This window comes from Chrysemys picta, chromosome 1 (assembly GCF_011386835.1).
Source record: "Chrysemys picta bellii isolate R12L10 chromosome 1, ASM1138683v2, whole genome shotgun sequence".
Classification (NCBI taxonomy): domain Eukaryota; kingdom Metazoa; phylum Chordata; order Testudines; family Emydidae; genus Chrysemys; species Chrysemys picta.
In genome coordinates this window covers 306511448-306530043 of record NC_088791.1, presented here as the reverse complement: position 1 = coordinate 306530043, position 18596 = coordinate 306511448, and the positions used below count along the sequence as shown (strand labels likewise).

Sequence of the window (18596 nt, the reverse complement as noted above, 5' to 3'; positions counted from 1 at the left end):
CTGAAGATAAATGTATGTAATGTAAGATAAGTATGTAAAAGTCATTTATACAGTTTTTATTTTTGAAAAATGTGTTCATTTTCCAGAGCAATGACAATGAAGAACGCCTGCAGGTTGTAAAACTACTAGCAAAAATGTTTGGGGCAAAGGATTCAGAGTTGGCATCTCAAAACAAACCACTTTGGCAGTGCTACTTGGGGAGGTATACACTGTTTTAGTTCCCTTCCCACAGGGATAAACAATGAAGTATAATTCAACATTTTACAAATTTCCTTTATTTAAAATAAGTATAATCTATGGATAAGTAAGAATTCTATTCTGCTGCTTGCTCTGAAATATGACACAGATAATATTAAAGATATTACATCTGTGATTCTATAGAGCTAATTATAAACCATCCTGTTCCTTTACTTATATAATTTTAATATTGTAAATATTATATTTTTATTATATATAAAACTATGAATGAGTTTATAACTTTTAAAATAACATCAGATGGCATTGGTAGTATCAGACTATATTTAAGAAATCCTGAGACTTCATATACTGTATGCTTATACTACATTGTATCTTACTGAATAATAATTGCTGTGTTTAAAAATATTGGTATAAAGACTGTAGTGATAGCGTACCTGATGTTGGGTCAGTGCTAATCCCTGTAAATTAATGCAAGTGGGCAATAGTTTATACTGCAAATAATATTACATCATATTAAAATATTAAAATATCAGTATTCAGGGAAATTTTCTACTGATAAAAATTTTAGAAAATTTAAATGTAGAAGTGTTTTTGCCTGAAATTGTTTTTGAAGACACTATCAAACATATTTTCATACTATATTTTAAAAAATACTAGATGCTAATTGGGCCTAGCAAAAAATACTTCATTGTAAAGTAAAATAGTAATGAAGATGTGTTATTTCTCTGTCATCAACTAATCACAGTGGCTGTTTTAAGAAGGTTACAAATTTGAAGACTCAATATTTGTTTTATTGAATCTTTTAAACATTTGAAAAAATAAGTAACCAGTAAATTTACATTTTGTAATAAATCCTTTTATAAATCCATTTTCATTAAAATATAGTGTAATTCTATATTTCTATTTTCTAAATTATGTGCTGAATATTTTTATTGTATAGCTTTATTTCATTCAAATGTCATCTTTATTGTACCAAAAGTTTTTCATATATGCTGTTAATTGACATTTGAGCTGTGTTGTCACAATCTTGAATTTATATTTTTAAAGATTTGGAAATTTTAAATTTATTTAATTTAGATAATTTTAGTTTAGAGATTTTGAAAATTTAGAGATTTGATTTTTTTTCCAGAGAATTCCTTTTGTAAAAGGCATTTGATCTTTTTCAAAAGATTTCCTTTTGTATAGTATCTTGTAATAAATTTGTATTTGATCATATTACAAAGTAATAATTTAAAGTTGGATAGTTCTATAGGACAATGCCAATCAAAATCAAACAAGACTAGATTTTGTGTTTTCAAATGTTCAGACACTTCTGTCGAGACTGTTTTTTTTTTAAAGTTTTATCTACAGACGCTTCCTGACTTACACAAGCGTTCCATTCCGGAACGCCTTGCGTAACTTGAATTTTGCGTAAGTCAGAAATGTATCTCCGACCATTTCTAGCTTACGGACCTTTTTCCGTAAGCTTGGATTTGTGTATGTCTGGTTTACGTAACTTGGGGAGCGTCTGTACTTTTTAAAGTGGTCCATCTTTAAACAGATTCCTTTTAGGTTACATTTGATGCATATAGAAGCCTATTAATGTTGCCTTACGTTATTCAGTTCAAAGAGAAATAGGTTGTTTGGGATTGACAATTTAGGAAACTAATTTTTTTAGTGAAACTCATGTGATTCTTCATATTACTATTTAAATATTTGATGTTTATGGAAATGATGGACAGTGGACCATCTATTTTTTTTAAACCAATGTCTGCTACCCATAAGCAACTGTCATTTGTGTTTGTGGGAGTTTTTCGTGTTCATTAGGGGAAGATATTTCCATTAGTAAAAGGCAAATAAATTAACTGTGTTTATATAGGAAATATTTCCAAGTTTCCTTTTTAAACGAGACTTTGCAAGACCAATCAAATTATCAATGTAAAATTAAGGACATCTATTTTATTCATGCATCCATACATGAGAAGCATAGACATAGTTGGAAAAGAAAAAAGGGCTAGAAAGCAGCTACATCTATTTTGTGTTCACTTAAGTTAGGTTGCTTCATGCTGCCTAGCTAAATGTAAAAGCAGATAGTGGTTCCTGGAACACTTCGTCCTATGTCCCAAAACCTTCTAGTCTAATCCTAGTTATCAGTTCATCAACTGAGGCTGCAGGCCTTAGAAATAGAATCAGAGACATAGAACTTAATTGTATGTATACAAGATTGCATGATACAAGAGGACAGGAAGTGGTAAGGCGTTACTCTTAAGTGAAAATGTGAGAGTCTCTCTCTGAGTTTAAGATAAGTCTTGGACTATCACTATTTCAGTGCTTTGTATATAGAAATAGTGCTTTGATGGAAATGAAATAAAATAATGTTGAGTTACACATCTTGATTTATTAAATACAGTGTTTGTTCCTAAAACAGGTTTAATGATATCCATGTACCTATCCGGCTTGAATGTGTGAAATTTGCTAGCCACTGCCTTATGAACCATCCAGATCTAGCAAAAGATTTAACAGGTACCAGTTTTTTTTATTATTAATAATAATCTTCAGGATTTTTTATCTTGTTCTCAAGGGTAATAGCAGAATTAGGTATCTGGTTACTATTGTGGCTTTGCAACATTTGTGAAAAATGCAGTTTTGAAATGTGCTGGTTAAGTAGATTTTTACAGTGAATGAAAAATGGAAAAGCTGATAAATATGAGCAGAGATGAATTTAAGATTTTGGACCAGATTATTCTTGTATTTTCAGTAATTAATAAGTACCTAATCACCACTGCCTCCATGATCTTCACAGAATATAGTATGAAGTGTTTCAGATAAGCAGAGCAAAATAACACAAATATAGCTGAGGAAATGTTTCACCTAAAATGTCAGCGCATTATTTTCAATCTTTTACTAAACAAAAGGTTAATTGTATTACTTCTGTTGTCCTGGAAGTGTGGTTGAGTTGACTTTTGCCTGCTTTCATGTCTGGTACTAGACTTTCTGGCTTACACTGTGGAACACTTTGAGATATGGAGGAGAATAGTGGATTTGTATTGCTTTTTTTCCACGGAATTAAGTTTGTGTCATTGAAAAATATATTTAAGTTCCAACGTTTATAACTGTGGATGAGAACTTTTTTTGAATACTGTGTCATTATTCAGTAAACTTTAAAACTGTTTTCATTACTGTGTCCTCTAGGTGAATTCTTTTAGAAAATATCACTTTAGCCAAATTATACTTAACCAAAAAAAAAAAAGGCAAAACCACACACCCTGGTAGGTATAGCTTTCAAATTTCAAAGCCTCTTTAAATGCAAGTCAGGACTTCATTATTTCTGGACATTGTCTGTGGCACCACGGCTTGCTGCCAGTAGTATTAATGGTGGTTGTTTGCGATGATCAACTCATTTTTCTTTGATCACTGAACAGTGATCAAGATGCAATGACTTCTCGTCACCTATCAGTTTTATACAAATTTGATTAAATTACTGTACTGGCAAAAAGGTTATGTATTTTATTACTGATTCTGAGCTTTTTCCCCCCTTGTATTGTTTTTAAAATATTGGTGATCAGGCAGAGGAAATAGTTACCAGTTAGGGATACCATGAGGTAGTCTGGGAAAGAAAATCTTACTCTATATCTGAATGAATTAACTATTAACAAAAATAAAAAACTTCTAATTATAGATGGGAGCTGAGAGACTAATAGTGGAATAATTGTTAGATATACTATACTCTAAGTAACAAAAGTTTGCTAAATAACTGGCAGTTCATCTAAGCTTAAGAAGAATTCAGTGACTTTATACTTGATGTTTGAAATAGTGTAAAATGTGGCTGACTTTAGTCATATTTCTTTAAGCAGTCTCTAGGGATTAAACACCGTTAAAGCTGCATAAATATTTCATTTTAATGATAGTATTTTTCTTTCAGAATACCTTAAAGTAAGGTCACATGACCCTGAAGAAGCCATTAGGCATGATGTTATTGTATCCATAGTTACTGCTGCTAAAAAAGATCTTTTGCTTGTCAATGATCACCTACTTAATTTTGTAAGAGAGAGAACACTGGACAAACGGGTAAGACGTAGATTAGTTCTAATAATGATTAATTGTGTTAGTCTCAAATATCTTGTAATAAATTTAGCGTTCTGTTTTTAGATAAGAAATAACTTTCCTTTTTAAAAACACCCGAATTAAAAACTTTCATTTGAACAGATTATAAAAACTATTAAATAATATAAAAACATTTGCTGTTGATAGTTTAAAGTTTATTCATCTCAAATTTTCAGTGTTTAAAGTATTTTGAAGTCTACTGGTAAAAAAATGTTAAAACCGAAGAGAACTTGTCATTGAAAGATTATTGGTGAAATATCTGTTAACACCATCGTATATGTCTTTGTCAAAGACAGGTAGACAAACTGCATTCTTTGGAGTATTGCCTCATAGCATAATAGAGTGTTCACTTTAGTCCACTTTCTTCTCCTCCTCTTAGGGCAGGGGTGGCCAACCTAAGCCTAAGGAGGAGCAAGAATTTACCAATGTACATTGCCAAAGAACCACAGTAATATGTCAGCAGCCCCATATCCGCTCCCAGCGCCTCCCATCCACCGGCAGCCCTGCCGATCAGCACCTTCCCCTCCCTCCCTGCACCTCCCGATCAGCTGTTTTGTGGCATGCAGGAGGCTCTGGGGAGAGGGAGAAGTGAGGGCACTGCAGGCTCAGGCGAGGGAGCGGGAAGGGGTGGAGTGGGGGCAGAGACAGGGGTTGAGCAGTGAGCACCCCATGGCACATTGGCAAGTTGGCGCCGCCTGTAGCTCTGGCCCCGGAGTGGTGCTTATACAAGGGCCGCATATTAACTTCTGAAGAGCTGCATGTGGCTCCGGAGCCATAGGTTGGCCAGAATTCAAAATGTATTGTGGATTAAAGTGAAAAATATTCAATCATCCTCAGCCTGTCAAGTTGCTCACTTTTAATTAGAACCTTGGAAGACTGAGCAAATTCACTAACTTCCAAATTTGTGCATTTTTGAAATTCCAGTTAACCATATTTCATTATCCAGTAAACTGTTTTCATGTATTTTAAATAGCATTAACAGCAAGCAAGCTGAGGGCAAACTTTACCAATCACATTGTCATTTTCTGATTTTATTTTTCTCATTTGGTGACATGCTTTCCCCCTATGCAGCCATAAAATAATGGTAGGTATTCAGTATAGTTCCCTGAAGAAAAGAATATTTTGATATTAGAAATATTACCCATTAAAGTCCAGAGGGTTTGTTGCTTACTCAGATATTAGTTTTATTCACATGCTAGCTATGAATGGTGATGAAAATGTTGGTAGTTGCAGATATAATGATAAATATAAATTTTTTTAGTGAATTTAATAAAATGCAGTAAAAAAAATTTTTAAACAAGTTAGAATCACTATTTCAGTTTTTTAAGGAAAAAGGAAATATTTATTTGCCAAGAGATTTTTTCTTTTACCATAATTTTAAAAAATTGTTTATTTTGAGTTTTAAAACTGTGATATTATTTTTTAGTGGAGAGTGAGAAAAGAAGCTATGATGGGACTTGCCCAGATATACAAGAAATATTCATTACAGTCAGAAGCGGGGAAAGAAGCTGCAAAACAAATTTCATGGATCAAGGACAAACTGCTGCATATATATTATCAAAACAGTATTGATGACCGGTAGGTCAGTTTACTAGGTTTTGAAGATTAGAGACTTGTTATATACTGGTTGCCTAGCTTTCTAACTTGTATTTATTTTCTGATTGTTAAATGATGATAAAAGGAAAAAAATATAAATAAATAAATAAAAGATGCATTCATTTATTTATTTATTTATAGGTCAACTTGTGTTCTTAAATGGACACGGCCAAGTTGTGTTCCTTTTTTTTTTTAAACTCAGAAGTATTGCTTCAATGGAGTAGAATTACTCTAGTTTTTTTCTGTTTCTCACTCAGCCCATGTTAGTGTTCAAAAAGTTGTTTGCTTCATTAATTTATTCTTTTGATTTATGCATTGCACATATCAACAAATCTGTAGAGACATATAAACTTTAGAAATAAATACAGTAGAATCAAACACATGCAATGTCAGATGACCCTAAAAGGACTTTACCCATGAGGTAAAAGCTTTCATACTCTAAACTCCCTCACTTGGAAAAAGTCTACTAATTCCAGTTTTCTGATCTAAAATAATCTCTACATACTTTGATTCATACCCAAATTCCAATACACTTGAGTCTAGTAAGCATAGTCTTTTTTGTGTCAGACTCTGATAGTAGGGTTATTATAACTTTTAGCTCTGTTGTGATCAAGTTCTACTTGAGACCATTAATGGGAATTAAGTGGCTTGCTTTCAGATTTCTCAACAGCACCCATCTTCTTGTGTAAACCTACCACTGAGTCTGTTCTGAGAATTTTTAAATGAATGTTTTAGTAATTTGAATTTAGAACCACCTTGCTTCTTTATAGCTAAAATTCCTTCTTCATATTCTCTTTCAGATTGCTTGTTGAACGTATCTTTGCTCAATATATGGTCCCTCACAATTTGGAAACAAATGAACGAATGAAATGTTTATATTACCTTTATGCAACACTGGACTCAAATGCTGTGAAGTATGTTTCCTATAATAAATGTGAACTTGAATATATTTGCTCTTTGCATCACTAAGAGGGGTGACAGGGTTACTTTATAGAGAATATTTAATATAGAGATCCTAATAAACCTGGATGGAGCTGCATAGGTCTGTCTTGGAAGTCAGCACTAGATTGGGAATTAGGAGGCCTGAGTTCTAGACCAGACTGTGCCTCCAACTAAGTGATCTTAGGCAAGTCATCTAATGTCTTTGTGCCAGAGCTTCTTCATTTGTAAAAATGATATTCCTTTGTAAAGCACTGTATTAGTACAGGTATCAGAGGGGTAGCCGTGTTAGTCTGAATCTGTAGAAAGCAACAGAGGGTCCTGTGGCACCTCTAAGTCTAACTCTTAATGCACCCAATACTTCTGTTAGTCTTAAAGGTGCCACAGGACCCTCTGTTGCTTTGTATTAGTACAAAGTATTACCACTGCTTTGCATAAATGTTGGAAAAACTGTAGATGGTTCAGGCCATAGTGGACAAATCCTTTTAATAAATTATCAATAAACATATAGTGCTAAAATGTCATATATATAAAAAAAATTAATTCAGGGCTTGAAAAATTTATGAAACACCTACTAACCAGATGACTAAACCCACTAACTATAAATAGATATGAAAGATGTGCCCAGGAGCAAATCCCTGGTGAGAAGCAAGAGCACCATATCCTTTATAGCTGCTGGAAATGGGGAAGTAGGGGTGCTGTTTCTGGATCATATTTGGCAGCTTGGTCTCCATTATTCTACCCCACCTTCAGTCTCCTGGCTGCTCAAAGGGGAAAGTGAAGAAAGTAGTCTGTTGTTGAACCCTTTCCCCATAGCACCTGTTTTTGGTAACTGCAGAGCTTGCGTCTGCTGCTGTTCATCGCTCTCCCAAGCAGAAGCATGACATGATTATTGATAGTTTCACTGCTGCCTCCAGGGTTCAGAATCTGACCAAAAGTGTTGTTAATTTCACTGTGCTCCTGTTTGACAGTGCTATGAGCATTACAGTAACAGTGGAGCTCTATGCCTGCAAACTCAGGAAAAATATATATTCTATTTGGTTTACATTTGGTAGATTATTTTTGCCACGCTAAGGGACAGAAACATAATTATTTCCGAATGAAAGCTTTTAAGTGCTGCGTAAGTTGTTGGCTAAGGTCTCCACGCTTGTCATTTTGTCTTGATCTTTTAATAGTGCTGCATTGCTGTAGCATGTATTTAACTTGGTCAAGAACAAGTAAAAAAAAAAAAAGCTTAAAGATGTTTTCTTTAGCATACTGTAAGAACTGTTACATGGTTTAAGTTGAAATATTGTGGCATAGATGTCCTTAAAACTGTTGGAGTGAAAGAAATAAATAGCTATCTTAAGAGTAGAAAGAATTGCTTTTCCAGTATTTATTTTGGGCAAAATAACAAATGACAAAAAAATCTTCATTATGCTTTTGCTACTGTTGTTTTTCTGTAGAGGTTCATAAAGCAGTAGCAATACATATTTTAAAATTATACCTTAGTATATTTTAAAAGTTTAAAAAATGTATTTTTATCAACAATGGTCTGTAAAATTTGGTGGTTTTTGTTTTTCAAAATGATGCTGAGATTAGAGGATTTTTAAAAATGTAGGTTATTTGCCTTTGGGGGAGGGGTTTGATTTGGTTCCTTTATATAATGTTTCTAAGATTCTTCTTAGAAGTCCAATCTGGTCTCTTCTTTGTCAAGTTGCTGCTCCTGCAAATAAAAAAAGGCAGCTGGTAGAAAGATACTGGTTTAAACCAATGGACTTTTAAGTGTTATCTGCTGTAACCTACCATGTTTCAACGTATTTAGGACACTGAGCTCAGACTTGTTCAAATAAGAACTCTTTGTAGAGGAGACATATGACTTGCACCCCCTTTTTAAAGGTGAAATAATTGGAAGTTAAACTCTACAGGTATACTAGCAGAACCTTTAAAATAAAAGACAAGCAATTAAATGTCATACCACAGGGGAAACAATTTTATTTATAGTTTGAACTTGTCTAGTTTAGCAAGCCCTGGAAAATGCTCAGCGCCTCAAGTTTCATTGAAGTCAATGGGAGTTGAAGTCACTTGGTATATTATAGGTTTACAGGCATGTTAATGTGTAGCAGCTTCTGTCAACTAATTTTTTTTTCACTTCAGAGCATTGAATGAAATGTGGAAATGTCAAAATCTGCTACGACACCAGGTAAAGGACTTGGTCGACTTAATTAAACAGCCCAAAGTAAGTTAAGTTCCTTCTTAAATTATTTTGTGTGTATATCCCTTATGGCTTTACTTAAAGGGGCACACTATTAATTTATGTCCAGAACCTATTATCTGTGAGCTGAAATTTGCCATGTTTACTCTCAGTGACAGATGTGAAATCTTTTGGAAACCCAAATAAAATTCTGACAGACTATATATGAGATAGCAAAGTGTGTATGTCTCTATGGTAGGAGGAGGTTTTTTTTGTAGCTACTTGGAAAATTAAAAAAATATGAAATAGGGTTAAAAAGAGATTTTGTTTGGCTTTAAATACCAGTATTAAAAAGCCACATCTTGCAGGAATGTATTCTGGCTGGAGAATTAGAAATTGAAACTGACCAATTTATTTCTGGTGGCCAAATGAGTAAAGTACAGGGAAGTACACAAACATTGACAACTTTTTTTATCATTAAATTATTTAACAGTGTAAAAAAAAAAAAGTATATTAATTATCCTGACAGTGTTCATTTTATGTTTTCTTTCTGCAAGTTGTTGGAAATTCATTCGGTTATTCCAAAGACAGACAATTTAGTTACAGTCGTTAAAAATTTATATGACGATGGAAAAAAATAAACATTTATTCGTAGATAAAGTGTTGCATATAAAAGTTGAATAATAAATATTATTTCTACAACTTAATGTAAAATTCTGTAAAATCAGTGTTTTGCTTGACACCTAACAGCATAGCTGTATCCTGTCTTCCGAAGGGGCCAATGCCAGGTGCTTCAGAGGGTATGAACAGGGCAATTATCTAAGGATTCATAGGTCCAGTAAGTGATTCTCCTGGATTTGGGTTCCTCTCCTCTCTCGGGTCAGACAGTTGAACCTTTGGTACTATAGAGTTAGACAGAGAAGGGTCTCCTGCCTCTAGCAGATCAGCTTTTATTCTTCGTTGCCCTAGGCTCCTGTTCATGAAGATGAGCAGACTCCATCTGTTTCTGTCAGTACGACTTCAGAATGTTCTGTCTCTTGCAAGGGCATGGGTGGGGATGAAAGGCTGACCTGCCCTTTAGGTTACTGGTTCTATAGCTCTGTGTGGTGATTCTCCTTTCTTCTCCTCATTTGGACAGGCACATAAAAAGTGTCTGGATCTTGCCTTGCAAAAAGACATTACGCTGATGTACCATTTGATGATTTGTTCGTCTGTACAAGGCCTGTACTCAGACATGTGGAAGAATCCAAGGAATTAGAGAAAAGAAGTAATTTCTCTAAGAAACTAAGAAAAAAAAAAAAAAAACCCAAACAAAAACCCCAAAAAGCAAAAAGAGAGAGAACCTGGAGAAAGTGCATCTTGGAGACCTGAAATGAGCTGGATTCGGAGTGTTTTCTCCACAGTTTTTGGCAAGAGTTATAGCTTTCCTTCAGCTAAAGATGGCAAGTTGACTTGATAAGGCAGTTGCTATAGCGCTGTTAAAGAATCCTCAGTTTCTAGTGACCTTGATGTCACCACTTCTAATTCAAGAGACTATTTAGACTTGAAAGGAACATGAGTCTGCCCTGAAGGCCATAGCTTAATTCCCAATTCTTCCTAGTATACAGCTTCTCTGGGGTGAATTCAGAACTTGATTAAATAGATAGAATGTCACAGTAAGCTTTCTAGAAAGGTAAGTGTCTTGATTTCCTTCAGCCTGTTATAGGCAAAACAAAGTTTTGGTAGTGGTGGTATCTGTGAGGGAGTCTTGTGATTCAAGTAATTTCAAATCTGGCCTTTTAAGCTGGTTACCTGAGACAGTGTCCAAAGTTATTAACGCTTTTGTCTGCCTGCATTTTCTGATAAAGGAGAATAGCAGCTTCTTGAGTCCAAACATTGCCTCATATGGGAGCCCTGTTCAGCGCTGCAAGGTCAGACCAGTCAGATCTTGCGTGCTCTGTCTCATCTTTTAACTCAGCTAAAATCTGGAAACCCTGGAGGCTCTGAGTCTGTTGACTTCAATATTTAAGCTTGTTCCATGAGCCAGGCCCTGTTCCAAGTCTGCTGCTTCACTTAATTTCTTACTGAGATCAGTGGTTCCAGCTTCTCTCATTACCTGGTCATCTTCCGTAGAATTCTGAGCCTCCTTTCAGAGGTAGGAGGATTGCCATCAGTTGTGGGATGTTGGTTGCCTCTGATGTCCGCATGAAAAGCTGGACAGCCACACTGAACAGTTGATTGACTAAAGAAATTAGTCTTCCAGGAGGAAAGAAATGGCATCCCTACTGGCTGGAAAACTTATGTTCAAAATGAGATAATTGATCACCAAGTGATTATTCAAACAGACAGTACTTCAGTAATAGCATATTCACTGTAAACATAGGAAAGGAGGATGAAAAATAAACCCGTTGTGGACACCGATGCTCTATTGCACTAAGCAGAACTGTATTTTCAGTCCACCTGAGTAATCTATTTAGCAAGAGTCCTCTGTGTCCAAGTTGAGAGAGTCTTTATTCCCACTCATGGAATGGAAACTCATTGTTTCAGGAAATCGGCAGTCTTGGGGGAGATACCAAACGATCAGTTTGTTCTCTGATTTGAGTAGGAAAGTAGCTAAATTATGCAAAAGATTTATGTGAAGGAATGTGTTCTGTGGAAGCCTGCTCTATCAGATGATATATAATTTCCCGCTACTGCCTGTCTTTCCAAATATGTTAAAGTTAACATTAATGCACCACTATTCACTTTCATATTTCTGTCCTGCTCCAAAAATCTGACAGTCACTCAGAATTTAGGATTCCCATACCTTCTGTCACGGGCTAGTCAATCACCAAAGTATGACACACATGCTGGGAACTTAAAGGTTCAAAGTCATTCCCTTCTGGAGTTAGATTGCCATAGACACACAATGGTCAAAATTGCCCTATTAGATAGATATCTTGTCATCCCAAGGCCTATATAGCTTGGTTGCCTGGCTTTGTTTGGTATTAGGAAAGATTTCCTCTAAAAGACTGCAAAAAAGTGAAACTTGCCTGGGCATGATTTTCCTCCTTTGCCTCCAGTTCTCCTCCTATCCCCCCAAAAATGTTTTTTAGACTTCCTACAAGCAGATTTGGAGCTTGGTCTTTCCCTTAGTACATCTTAAGCATAATTTCTTGACTAGAACCCATTAAGGATAAGGCTGAGGCCTCTGTCTCATGCTGTAGTTAAGTGTTTCTTTGGGAAATTTTTTTTTGTAAGGTAAGACTTATTTCTGAGATTTCTTTTCAGTTTCATAAGTTGTCCTCAGTTTTTTTGGGGTTGTTCACTTTGGCTGTTAATTTTGCCTCCAGTAAAATGACTTACCCAAAGTGTGTGAGTGTGTGTGTCGGGGGGGGGGGGGGGGACGGTGGGGGGGAGAATTGTTCAGCTTAATTGTAACTTAGTGTTGATCACTTCAGATATCAAACACTTTCTTCTCAGTTCCACCGGAGCTCAAAATGTCAGAGCCATGGCTGTTTTAAAGCTGAAACTGAAAGTGTGCCTTGCATGCCTTTGCAAGGCATTACAGGCTTCATAATCTGGCCTCAGGATGGTCAGTCTCTGCCAGAAGAGTACTGGGAGCTGGAACCTTGCAACAGAAGTGTTCCCATTATGACTGAAGAGTCAGTAAACCTGCTACTTCGGTGTATTGGTGCAGATTTGAGAATGGATAGGAGCTGATGTACAGATTTCCTCTACTTGTAAATCTAGGTTTCTGCAACTGTTCATTTGAGAATCTGCAGCAAACCCAAACCTCTTTTTTGACACCAGAATTAAATACTCAAATATCTGAGAATAATACTTAAATTTTCATTCATAGATCTCAAAACACTTTACAAAGGTGATTAAGCATTATTATTCCCATTTTGTCGGTGGGAATATTATTCAATGTTAGTTTTCTCCTTTTTTTTTTTTTAAAGTTGTGTGAATGCTATGGAAAATTCCAAACTGTAGAGCCTCATAGAGTACAGCTAATAAGGAAGAGGTTGTCTGGTAATTGGTTTAACTGCCTACAGGAGTGACACCTACAGGAAGAAGCCAATGGATGTATTTTTTTTTTTAATGTTCCAGAAACCAGAATTACAGATCAGGAAAAATGTCCTTATTTGGATAACTAATAGCAGTTGCCTGGTAGTTTTATGTGCTCTGAATTTCTGAAACATTCTCCCTTCTCTCCCTCATTCCTAGCAAAGGGAGCCTAGTTCTTAGTGTTAAATATCTGCATGTGGAGTTTAAAGTCCTTCTCCAACATTTGAGTCATTAGTGAATGAAAAACTGCATTCTCCTTTTCTGACATCACATGCACATTTTTTTTGCTAGGTATGACATACTCATTTGTAGTTCTTCTTTGGGTGCTTGCTCATGTGTATTCCACAGTAGGTGTGCATGCTTGCCACGTGCACCAGTGCTGGAAGTTTTCCCCTCAGCAGTACCCGTAGAGGGAGCGCTGCTGCGACCCCGGGAGTGGCGCCACTATAGCGCGCTATAAGGGGAGCCACGTGCTCCCCCCACCCTCAGTTTCTTCTTGCCGCCAGTGACGGTGTATTAGAACTGCTCGCTCCTGCTTTGCTGCAGCTTGTCTCAGATCTTGTTAGTTGTCAGTAGTACCTGTATCAGTTAGTTAAAAGTTCTAGTTTAGTTAGTTAATGTTCGGGCTGGGGCATGCCCCGGGGTTTAAATCATGCGCATTTTGCATGAGTTCGATTCCCAGGAGTGACCCACACACCGACTGTCTCCACTGCCTGGGCGAATCCCACATCAGCTACTGCTGTAAAATCTGCAGGTTCTTCAAACCCAACACGAAAAAAGAGACATTAGACTTCTCATGGAGTCGGCACTGGCTCCAACCCCGGTGCGCCGAGCAGAATCGGCACCAGGCACTCGGTCTTCGGTGCACGGCAATCTGCCGGCACCGCTCCTTGTCAGAAAAGCAGAGGAAGATTTTGTCTTCTCAGAAGTGTCGAGAGAAGGCACGGGGTGAGGCTAGACCCGTGTCAGGCAGCCCCAGTCGTCCCCCCCACCCCCCTGGGCTCTAGAGCTTGGACTCAGGTCGAGCGGAGCAGCCCGTTTGGGTCAACTCAGACCTCTCCGGCTGAAGTCCGCATGCCTTCGACACTGGAGGCCCTGCAAGCGGCCAAAGATTATATGACTCTGCAGGTGCCCGGGGCACCGCCAGCACCCGGACCCAGCTCTAGAGGCAAGCTGCCGCTGGGCTCTCGACAGCCCATGCCAACCCAACACAGATCCCGGTCAGGGGATCACTCTCGGGCCCGCTTGTCGCTCAGTGTCCTGTCTGGATGCAGCCTCCAGCCTCCACTCTCGTCACCCTCCAGGTTGTCTGGTAGGGTGCTGTCGGAGCAGAGTTCCAGGCACCGATCCACGGTGTGTACAGGGTATCCACGTGACAGGCGCCGACGCTGTAGACACTTCCACTCTTGGTGGAGCTACTGGAGCCGCTCCCGGCACGGACGCAGTCGCCGGTCATGCTCCAGCTCTCGCGCATCGAGGCACCGTATCCACGTCTCCCAGTGGGGATCGCCAGCTCCAGGTCGTCGCGGATCCAGGTGTCGAAGGGTCTCGAAGAATAGCAGCTCGAGGCGGCACCATTCCTCGATATTGGAGTCCCAGTCCCGTGGCAGGCGTCGTTCTCGGTACCGCCGTGCGTACTGCTCGCATGACATGGATAGGTCGTTGGCATCCCCAACCTCGACCCACACGCAGCATGCTATGATCTAGCAGGTCCAACCTGACCACCTGGTGCTACACCAGAGCCAATGGCAAGGGCCCCCGTGGCAGAGCCAGTGGACCCCCTGGCTCCCTGTGCACACCCAGCAAGGCCCTCGGTCATGCACCGGTACCGGCACCCTCCCCCGCACTGGATGACTAGATCGCAGCCCCGCCCCCCTCCGTACTGCAGGAGGATTTCAGGGCTCATCAGGAGCTGCTAAAGCGAGTAGCATCCAGTCTCCATCTCCAAGCTGAAGAGATGGAGGGACCTTTGGACTCGCTGTTCAATGTACTCTCATCCTTGGTACTGGGCAGAGTGGCCCTCCCGCTTCATGAGGGGGTGGCTAACATCTCCAATGCACTCTGGCAAACACCAGCCTCCCTTGCCCCTATATCGAGGAAGGCGGAGCACAAATACCTCTATACCCACCCAGCCCCCAGCTCCCTAGTGGTAGAGTCCATGAACCACAGGGAAAGACAAGGTCAACCAGGACCCGCACCCAAAAATAAAGACTGGACTCATTTGGCAGGAAGCTTTATTCGTCCGCCGGCTTCCAGCTCCGGGTGGCCAACCACTAGGCCCTCCTCAGTTGATAGGAGTTTAACTTGTGGGGGTTGCTGCCAAAATTCGAGCCTTCCCTTCCGGAGCGTGAAAGAGAGGATTTTAAGGCACTGGTGGAAGAGGGCACTGCCGCTGCAACAGCCACTCTGCAGGCGTCGTCGGATGCAGAATGTCCATGCACAGGGTGCCATGGCTACTGCTGTCGGGGCTTTCCGCGGAGGCACAGTCTGTGATGCAGGATCTTCCCTTTGACGGAAAGGACCCGTTCGCGGAACAAACAGATGTGAGGCTCCATGGCATGAAGGACTCACGTACCATCCTTCAGACCCTCTGGCTCTACGTCCCACCTAAGGAGAAGCCGAAGGCGCAAACCTCCGTCCCTGCGCCCCAGTCGAGATACGAGCCCACCTACAAGAGGTCCAAAACTCAAGAGGCGATCTCAGAGGCAGTCTTGCTCTGCCCTGCAGCCTGGGCCCTCCAGGGGCAAGCAGTAGGGCAAGAGACGGTTTTGACTGGTTGCAGGAGGGTACCTGGGGGACCCCCGAGAGGACCCACCTACCAATAAAGTTTGCTTTCAGCAACCACTTGTTTGCGTTCCTTATGGAATGGTCCCGGATAACATCGGACCAATGGGTCCTCAACACCATTTCCCAGGGTTATATGCTACAATTTGTCTCGCCCCCGCCTTCTCTCCTCCTTCCCTGGACAGCAGGGGGGACCCGTCGCATTTACCCATGCTACAGCAGGAAATGGGCCAGCTCCTCAGCTTGGGAGCCGTGGAGAAGGTTCTGTAGGAATTCCAGGGAAAAGGGTTTTACTCCTGTTATTTCCTGATCCCCAAGACGAAAGGGGGGCACAGACCCATCCTGGATCTGCGAGGCCTTAATCGGTTCATGGCAAAATGCTGGTTCCACATGGTCTCTCTGGCATGTATCATACCCTCTCTGGACCCTGGCGACTGGTATGCGGCCCTGGACCTTCAGGACGCATACTTCCATATATTTTTGGGGGGCACAGCCTTCCTCGTGGCCATCATGTCAGCCCGGCGGGTCTCGGAGCTCCGACCTGCGACCTCTTTCTCCCCCCCCGCCCCCCAGTCTTTCACAAGGACAAGGTTCAGCTCCACCCACACCCTGCATTCCTCCCTAAGGTGGTCTCTGCTTTTCACATGGGCCAGGACATCTGCCTACCTGTCCTCTGTCCTAAGCTGCATGCCTCTAACAAGGAACGCCGCCTCCATACGCTCAATGTGCGCAGAGCTCTGACCTTTTATCTGGATCGTACTAAGCCGTTCCGCAGGTCTTCACAACTCTTTGTTGCTTTGGCCGAGCGCATGAGGGGCCAACCGATCTCCACCCAGAGGCTTTCCCGGTGGATTACATCATGCATCCACACATGCTACAACCTAGCAGGGGTTCCCGCACCACCTATTGTAAGGGCTCACTCGACAAGGGCTCAGGCCTTGCCGGCTGCCTTTGTGGCCTATGTCCCTATCCAGGACATCTGTAGAGCCGCTACCTGGTCCTCAGTACACATGTTCACATCGCACTATGTGATAGTCTCCCACGCCAGGGATGACGCTGTTTTCGGTAGGGCTGTACTTCAGCCAGGGAATCCATCAGACATAGCTTGTAATCACCTACTGTGGAATACACATGAATAAGCACTCGAAGGAGAAAGGACAGTTACCTGTTCAGTAACTGGCGTTCTTAGAGATGTGTTGCTCATGTCTATTCCATATCCCGCCCTCCTTCTCCTCTGTCGGAATTCATCCGGCAAGAAGGAACTGAGGGTGCGGGGAGCACGCGGATCCCCTTATAGCGCGCTATAGTGGCGCCACCCCAGGGGTCGCAGTAGCGCTTCCCCTATGGGTACTGGTGAGGGAAAATCTTCCGGCACCGGTGCACGTGGCGAGCACGCACATCTACTGTGTAATAGACATGAGTAACACATCTCGAAGAATGCCAGTTATGGAACAGGTAACTGTCCTGTATTGATACATTTGGTATGAAGGAGATTGTAAATGTCTCAGTAAAATACAAATAGCATAGTCCTCCAGAAATGCATTTCTACTCCTTGCTATTGCAGGTGTTGATGGTTGCTTTTACAGTTGTGTTGCTGTACGGTTAGTCACTCTTGTTCCTCCGTTTCTCAAAAACAAACACACACAACCCCCCCAAAACTAAAAAAAACAAACAAAAAAACCTTCAGTTGAACAGCTGGTATGAACTTGCTTCATTCATTGTAGTGAGAAACAAACTTCAGCTGGGGTTATTTATATATTAACTTTTAAAAGCAGTTAAAAACAAACAAAATCCCTAAGATAATAAAATGCAAAAAACTATGAATGCAGTGTTAAGATTAGATTTAAATACAAAAGGTCATTAAATGCAATGTTTTCTCATAGAAACAACTCATCTTCATTGTGCATAAAATATTTTTAGTAGTTAAACTATTAAATGATTGTCTAAATATATCCATAATACGCCACGAGGGTGTAGTACTGTTACATGAAAACTTTAAACTTTGACTTTGTGATTAAACATCTAATATGGATATTGCCATTTTTTTTCATTTAATATACTGGCATTAGTAATAAGTCTGGTTCTGATTATATAGCTTTACAGAATTGTGCTCACACTATATGCATTTACTAGCATATAATGTCAAGTCTTCACTTTAAACAGATTTTTCTTATTTTGTGATTTTTCAGACAGATGCCAGCAGTAAAGCTATATTCTCAAAAGTGATGGTCATTACAAGTAAGTCTGATTAAATATTTATGCTGTTAAAAATTAGAATTGAAATATGATGTTTCCTGGTTTTCAAATGTTTGGTACATTAGCCTGTAAACTATTGCAGCAAACTTTGCATTTTACTTTGTTTTTTTCAATGAGAGGGATCATCAAGGCAACTGTAAAAATACTATTACTTATAAAATAGTCCACAGTCTCAAATCACAGAACTAGTTTCATGGTACTGATATTCTTTCTCACACTTTGACAGCATTTCTAGAGATTACAGTAAAGTAGTCAGATGAATATGGATGACACAACTTGTCCTTCAGCATTTACAGTAGCGCACAAAATATATTAGAAGTTGATGTTGGCTGCAGATTTAACATAGGCTGTTTGCTTAAGATTTGTATTGAGAGTGTGTTCCCACAATGACAGATGTTCATGACCCCAAGGGACTTGACTTTTGGTGTAGATGATCATTTTAAATGTGAGACTTCGTACGAGAGAGAAACTTTATGTAAAATCTGAAATTCTCCCAATAAGAAACTAGTTAAAGAAACATAAAGTAAAGAACTGGAGA

At 39.6% G+C, this 18596-nt stretch overlaps 1 protein-coding gene across 9 annotated transcripts in view; it reads left to right on the top strand.

The window, feature by feature from the left end:
• Positions 1-18596, top strand: part of PDS5B (PDS5 cohesin associated factor B) — a 276903-nt gene that overhangs the window by 163079 nt on the left and 95228 nt on the right. For all 9 annotated transcript variants that reach the window (XM_065594581.1, XM_008167674.4, XM_008167679.4 and 6 more), the window contains 7 exons: positions 87-202; positions 2606-2700; positions 4100-4245; positions 5708-5859; positions 6678-6791; positions 8953-9034; positions 17992-18040. In XM_065594581.1, coding sequence (XP_065450653.1) covers positions 87-202; positions 2606-2700; positions 4100-4245; positions 5708-5859; positions 6678-6791; positions 8953-9034; positions 17992-18040 — 754 coding nt within the window. The remainder of the gene's footprint in view (positions 1-86; positions 203-2605; positions 2701-4099; positions 4246-5707; positions 5860-6677; positions 6792-8952; positions 9035-17991; positions 18041-18596) is intronic.